General features: G+C 33.2%; 1 protein-coding gene across 1 annotated transcript; it reads left to right on the top strand.

The window, feature by feature from the left end:
- Nucleotides 1-414: 414 nt before the first annotated feature.
- Nucleotides 415-6,077, top strand: LOC139527847 (uncharacterized). Its single transcript, XM_071323525.1, has 5 exons — nt 415-594; nt 1,367-1,693; nt 2,892-3,263; nt 4,860-4,940; nt 5,609-6,077. Exons 1-5 carry the CDS (start codon nt 540-542, stop codon nt 6,052-6,054), a joined length of 1,281 nt encoding a protein of 426 aa, XP_071179626.1. The 5' UTR covers nt 415-539; the 3' UTR covers nt 6,055-6,077.
- Nucleotides 6,078-7,275: the final 1,198 nt, after the last annotated feature.

A 7,275-nucleotide genomic window follows, 5' to 3' on the forward strand; every position in this document is an offset into this window, starting at 1 on the left:
GTCTGTTAAATAACCCGCTACGCACATTATTCAGTGTGCACCACATTTTTTATGTTATTTCTTCAAAGACAGAAAAAATATTACAGTCATTCCTTAAATATATACATAATATACCGGTTTTTTAATTCGCTTGAAAAAAGATCTTAACTTTCCCTCTTTACTTCAAACAGGAAAAGCATAATTATTATGTTTAAAATATGTATAAATAGTGAGATCATAATGTGTATAGACAAAAGACAAAGACATTTAAATACTTTATCAGTAATCTGTAAAGTACGTAACATTTCACCTTTGAGAAGGGTAGTGCTATTTTTATCTACTTCACTTGAAACATAACTTGATGAAAGGGAAGTATACTACTCCAGCCAATTAAGGATATAGACAAATATGACGCCCAATCAGTAAAATATTAGAGCACTATGTCTTAGATCATATTACATGTATTGTTCTAATATACTCTAAAATACATGTTTGTAATATTTGTAGTCCATGTTACACTTACTACTATTTACAGTATAGTATAGGACGTACTATACTCCATGGCATTTATTACTGTGCTTAGTATTGTGGTTTTTAGATATATTTCCCAAGCAGGTAGGATTATTTTCAAGGAAACATACATTCATTTTATTCTAATTGTAGTGTTGAATAACTTATATCATTTCAAACAAAGATATGTCAATTTAATATTTACATCCCTATTTTTCGCCATTTGGAACGAACTCGGAGTAGACCTCTATGTAACCGGCGTTAAAAGACGACATCATATCTTATCTTGTCGTTAACAATATCAATTTAAATAATATATTTAAATTAATATTTCTGTAAATAATACTGTGAAAATCATACGATTGTCATATCATGCATTGTATTTGAAGTATGATCCCAGTACAAAAAAAAACACCAAAAAAAGGCAAGTGAAAAAAAATTGATAAATTTGTTGGGTCCGAGCCGCTTTTCTCTGTTTATCTTAATTTGGGGAAAATCGTGTCCTTTAAATATTAAAGCAAATGATGTATAACTACCTTAAGGTGTAATACAACCAAATCATGGGACGTCACATCCGGAAAATAGGTCCAAAAAATATTCCCTTGAATTTGACAGTTGTAGGTAATTAATCCTACATTCTATTGCAGCAAAACATTTCTGTTTCATAAATATATGTCTTGAGTATTTCAATTAACTATTATTTTTTTATTTGGGGTTTCTATAGAATATATAGATCAATCCACTATAAACAAATATATGTTTAAACTAAACTAATTATAATGAATGAGCAAACATTTATTTTATAAAAAACCAGTCATCTTTCCAAAAAATATGTTTTCCTGTTTTATCATTTTTTATTTTACGGTTTATTTTTCAGAGGCAAATTCTCCTTCCAAGTCTTCGTGTTTTCCTGTACCTGCGCAGAATGACATGTGCGAATCCATCAACATTAGGTGTCCACTAGGATCTGTCATTTATAAACCAAACCTTGATGCCTCATCTGACGAATGTCCGACCTCTGGTCACTTCTTCCAGAATAAAGCGTCTACATGTGTTGGCAGACCGGTTGATCTGATAACAGATGTAAATGATTGCTATTGGAAACAATCCTGTTTAATTCAGTTTCCTGTAACACCGATTTATACACAAACATGTGTAAATGAGGCCCAATCAATAATAGTCCATGACTGGATATGTATCAAAGGTAAGTAATACAAAATAAAACAGCACAAAATATGCATTATAAAAATCAGTTGAAAAGAACTTTACTCATCACATCGATACAAAGCACAAAAGGATGGAACAAAAACACATAGTGGACGTAGAAGGGTACTTTAATTCTCCCTTGCCCTGCTCGTCCGAATTTAAAGTATTTAATCTCTAAATTCAATAGGCTATAAACAAGAAAAACACAGATATAGGATTAGTTGCTCGCAGTAACATATTATGTTCTCTTGTGATACAATATTTTATTTTACTTTTTGTACAGATTTCTTCAATTCAAACAACATATGCATACATGACATATAACATTTTTCCTCTTTCGCATCGTTTCTTTTTCCTCGGCTAATACCTCCAACGCCTGTACGCACAATAAACATAGCAGCAACTGTAAATATACCAATGTGACCAACTTCAATTCGACGCAACTGCAAGCACCTTCGGTACTAATACATTTAAATGCCAAACCGTTTATATAGTTTATATAGTGCCATTAAACCCCACCCGTAGAAATCGCAAAAACTTTCCTCGTGCCATATGCACCTAGCATCAAACTTTATAAATAGTACATACTGTTGCAAAACCAGTATCCGAACTAGGTTTACTAGTACCCATCTATAAATAATTACTACAAATAGCAAACGGGAAAACCCCAATTTCAAACGAAACAAAATATATTAAAACATACCCACAACAAAAAGACACTAAATACAGAATCTTGATATAAGAGTTCTCACAGTAACTGACAGCTAGCCCAAAACCAATAAAAAAAAAATGAAACAAATCATGCATCTTTTAAGACTGATCCTTATATCTTCATCCTAGCAAACCAAGTTTAGAAAAACAGTACTTTGCGCTTCTCTATTTTACCGTCTTAACGTTTATCTCAAACTACGTTTGGACTTCTTTGCTAAGTGTTTTGAGATGTTTAACAAATCAAAGAACATATCGGAAGTTTGAGAATTCGATTGACGCTAAAAAATGAGAAAAATTGAGAATGGACATTGTGAATGTGCCAAAGAGACAACAACCCGAAGACCAAAGAGCAGATAACAGCCGAGGGTCACCAATGGGTCTTCAATGCAGCGAGTGTATGTTACATAGTTTAGAAATAAATGAGATAAGTATGACAATCAAATATTTCCTTTAAAATCCATTTCTATGTTTTCTTCACCTTTTAGCTGAACAAACAAGTGTGTACTTTAAAGAATTGATATGTAAAAGCCAGTTCATAGGAACCAATGCCAATAGTGGTGTAATACTAAGCCATCAAAACATACCATGGAATTACGACAGAACGATGTTTGAAGACAAACCCGAGAAAACTTGTGAAACTACAATAACCGTACCTACGTCAGGCGAAAGCCGGGTTTTAGTAGAGATAAGTTTGTTTGACATCGATATGCAGAACGACCAGTTGACCATTAATGAGATCAAAGTTGATAAGAAAGATTTTCGTAAAGAATTTCCGCCCTACACCCAGGTCAACATAAAATTTTCATCCAAAATTGACAACTCTAAAGGTGGTAAAGGCTTCGTTATATGTTTCAGAAGTAAGTTTAAAATTATAGTTACTCTCAGAAATAGGGAAAATGGAAGATAATTATGGGAGCTATCAAACAGAATCTCGCGCAAGCAAATGAGTGCACTGTGATACATTTTTAGATGTAATCTGGGTTATCAGATAAAACATAGCATATACCCACAAAAGACAGGCGTTATTTGGTCCTCTACTAATGCATTCAACAATATAAAAAAATATTAGAATTCAAACACTGGTATTAAGTATAGACAAATAGTCAACTCGTGACTAAACAATACTAATAAAAAACTTCATTCATGCGCAACGCGCAATCAGGAATTAAATCCATTTATTAATTGTGTTGCTCGGCTAATCATTGAATTTTTTTAATTTGAATGAAGATAGTTATTCTATAAGTTATGGTTTCTTATTTGATCGTGTAATGTCGTCTAGGTTCGTGAATTATGATACCGAATATTGCATTACCCAACTCAAAGGTTTTTTAAAGTTAGAGAGCGGAAACTGTATATTTGAGACGAACGGACACAAGGACGGACACTCAGATAAGCATAGGCGGGGGTCAATTGGACCTTTAAATGTTCTTTGATACGAGCGTCACTGATGAGTTTTATGTAGACGAAACAAGCGTCTGGCGCAAATAGAAAATTTCAATCCTGGTATCTATGATGAGTTTATTATAGCAATTATTCCATGTTAACTCAGATTATTTGCAAGTATTGACATGTAATACCAATATATTCGACAATAAAGCAGACCTCACCAACCGCCATTACTGGTCTCGTCCGAATACCAATATTTCATTTGATAGTACAACAGACCACACTAACAACATACTACTGATTCAAACACAGACAAACTAGAGCAATGTACAATACATGGTATATATAGTCTCCCTGAGTACGGGTGCCACATGTGGAGAAGAATCTGCTTACACTTCTGGAGTACCTGAGATTACCCCTAGTTTTTAGTGGGGTTCGTGTTGCTTGTTCTTTAGTTTTCTATGTTGTGTCATGTGTACTATTGTTTGTCTGCTTGTCTTTTTTTATTTTTCGCCATGGCGTTGTCCGTTTATATTCGATTTATCAGTTTGACTGTCCCTCTGGTATCTTTCGTCCCTCTTTTAGTACAGGCACACAATGGTGTGGTGTTAAATACCAATTTATGACTCAGAGGCAGCTTTTATCGGCGTACTGATTGCGTTCAAAAACTTTCCGCGATACAGTTTCCAATTTTGTTTTGAAATATGATTGAAGATCAATAAAATATTTCACAACAAATGATAAAACCTAGTCTTTATTCTATTTTAGAGCTGACAACACAGTTAAAAAAATGTTCCTTTCAAGAGTTGAAGATTTATTATATCAGTTGAAAAATGTGCATTGAATCCATAATTATTTTTATTCTTGAGTAACTGGTGTTTTTTGGTTTTTTTTTTTTTTTTAGTTGTTGCGTTATACATCACACCTTCTTGTTTATGATCAGCATAAATCATAATTTTGCACTTAATGTTTATATTAGTTTTTCAGTACAATTGATGTCGACATAAAGAGAGCAAATAAAATTCACAAAATAATAAATATAATAGATTTTTTCTGTCAATTTACAGGACTAAACAAACAAGAAAACAATGAAAAATCTGCATGTGATGGGATTTTTGAGTTTGGTAAAGACCCACAGCTCACATTTGGTAAGATTTATTCAATTGGTATATATAAAAGATTATTCAAAGTATGATTACGGGTAATGTCACTAAACATACATACCTTACCGAATTGATATTTCGATTTTTTTATTTTTTTTTGTTAACTGCAGCACACATGCCTGAAATAGTGGGCACTGGACGTAACGTATCGATTTTCAATCAATCAGTATGTACATGCTAGCTAAGACCAAGCAATACGAACCTTCTTATATCATTCAATGGTATTGTGTCGCCTCTCTTTTTCAACATATTTTTTTTTGCTTTGGTCAGATGCTTTACTTGCACATTTTGGGGATAAATGCTCAATATTAGCCAAAATCTCTCGTACGATAATCAAGCGATAACCTACCCTACTAGGCAAAATGGCTCAATAAAAAAATGCATACCAAACGTGACTTAATAATTAAATGAAATAAGTCAATAAAATATGAAAACTTCTAGTAGGCAATTATGTAGGTATATGATATTTACAAAATTACACAGTAATTCGGTATTGCCTTATATGTGCCTCCCCTTTCACTTGGATAGATATAACAATTATGAGCTTATAACGTTCAAAGCAACATAACCCGTTTATAATTGAAGATAACTAAAAAAAAAATTTCGCTGTATGTCTTGCGATATCAATATTTAAATTAAGCATCATATTGCAGACGAAGACATACAACTAGAACAAGGAACAACAGCTTCAAAAGAGGATAGTACAACAGTACCTACAACCGTCATAAGCCCGAAAACCAAACCAACACCTAGTACTGATCAACAGTGTACGAAATGCTTGAAAAGAAAAAGTCCGAGAGAAAAATGTAAAACACTTTGTTGCAAAAGGCAAGCAACTCATCCAAAATGTCAGAATCAAGCGTCTCCAACCACAAATACGCAAGGAAAGTGTAAACAGAACAAGAATAAAATCGATAAGCTTTGTTTAAATTGTGTTAAAGGCAAGATCAGATGCGCAAAAAAAAACAGTTGTTATTCATGTTGTCCAGGCAAAACCATTTCTGCGAAATGTAGGCAGGGAAGACGGGGTCGTAACAGAAAGAGGAAAGACAAGAAAAAGAAGAAAACGAATAAGAAGAAAGACAAAAAAGGTTCTTGAATTTCGAACAATCTTTAAAAGATCATGTTTTTTTTTATTATTCAATATATAAATAAGAAATATATATATAAGTACGTCTGAGAAATATATATATATATATATATTAAATTAGACAAAAAAATAAAAGATATAAGATACCATAGGGAAACATAAATTGGGATGATTGGGATGATATACACTAACGAGGCAGCAAGTCCACATAAATAAGACACATACATGATAGAAAGTGTCTATACATTGTGTAAAGCTCCAAATTATCCATGTTATGAATAATTAAAGAGAATATTTTTAAAGATATGGTATCAGCATTAAAATTCTACACGAAATTTACACCAGACTCAAGCTGGCAGCCACTTTTATCGGCCAATCAAGATAGCAGCCACTTTTTTCCAGCAGCCAATTTTGACGATATGTCTAAAAACCAAAAAACTGCGTGAGGCTCAAACGTTCCAAAAATCGCTAAATCTTAGTTAAATGCAATCTAACAGCGGAAATCGATAATTTCACGGTTTCTGCTAATTTCTAAAGCATTTCATTCCGTTTTAAATATGAATGTAAGCGGTCTGTCCTTTAATTGACATTCGATAATTGATATTCAATATCCAACCGGCTGCTAGCAGTCGGTTCAATATTTAAATTTAGTTGAAAATCACTATAAAGCCTGAGGGAAAAGATACCATTCTATGACCCCTTCAAGCTGTCATAAATTTTCGTTGTCTCGAATATAAACCTGATACAAGTTGTATATTTGTCTTTATGTTATATAGATTTTTATCAATAAAACATTACAGAGGATTCACCAAAGATGTAATTTAATATAAAATATGAAACAAAATCCAATTATTCCAGAAACATATAGAAATATACATAGAAATATTTATGGAAAGCCAAAAAAGAAAAGAAATTAATAGGGAACACCTACAAGAGACTGCTTAAATGACGGTGACCACCCTAAGACGACTTTGGACCTCTGTGGTGGCCAGACGGGCCCGGATCCCAGAAAAATATTTAAGTGGGGAATAGCCTTGGTTAATGCCTTTGAAATGAGCTGGGTCCGGTTCGGAACTTTGCCGTAGGGATATGTCGAGGAGTACCGAATGTGTGGTTGATACGGAAAATACGTAAATGGGCAACTTTGAACCTCTGTGGTGGCCAGACGGGCCGGATCCCAGAAAAATATTTAAGTGGGGAATAGCTTGGGTCAATACCTTTAAAATGAGC

Source organism: Mytilus edulis, chromosome 6, assembly GCF_963676685.1.
Source record: "Mytilus edulis chromosome 6, xbMytEdul2.2, whole genome shotgun sequence".
Taxonomy (NCBI): Eukaryota; Metazoa; Mollusca; class Bivalvia; order Mytilida; family Mytilidae; genus Mytilus; species Mytilus edulis.

Bases quoted from the DNA above. Each gene is read 5' to 3' on its own strand.
- LOC139527847 (XM_071323525.1), top strand. From the start codon at position 540: ATGGCATTTATTACTGTGCTTAGTATTGTGGTTTTTAGATATATTTCC. The intron at 595-1,366 runs GTAGGATTATTT...TTTATTTTTCAG, and splicing joins TAGATATATTTCCCAAGCAG to AGGCAAATTCTCCTTCCAAG. The intron at 4,941-5,608 runs GTAAGATTTATT...ATCATATTGCAG, and splicing joins AGACCCACAGCTCACATTTG to ACGAAGACATACAACTAGAA.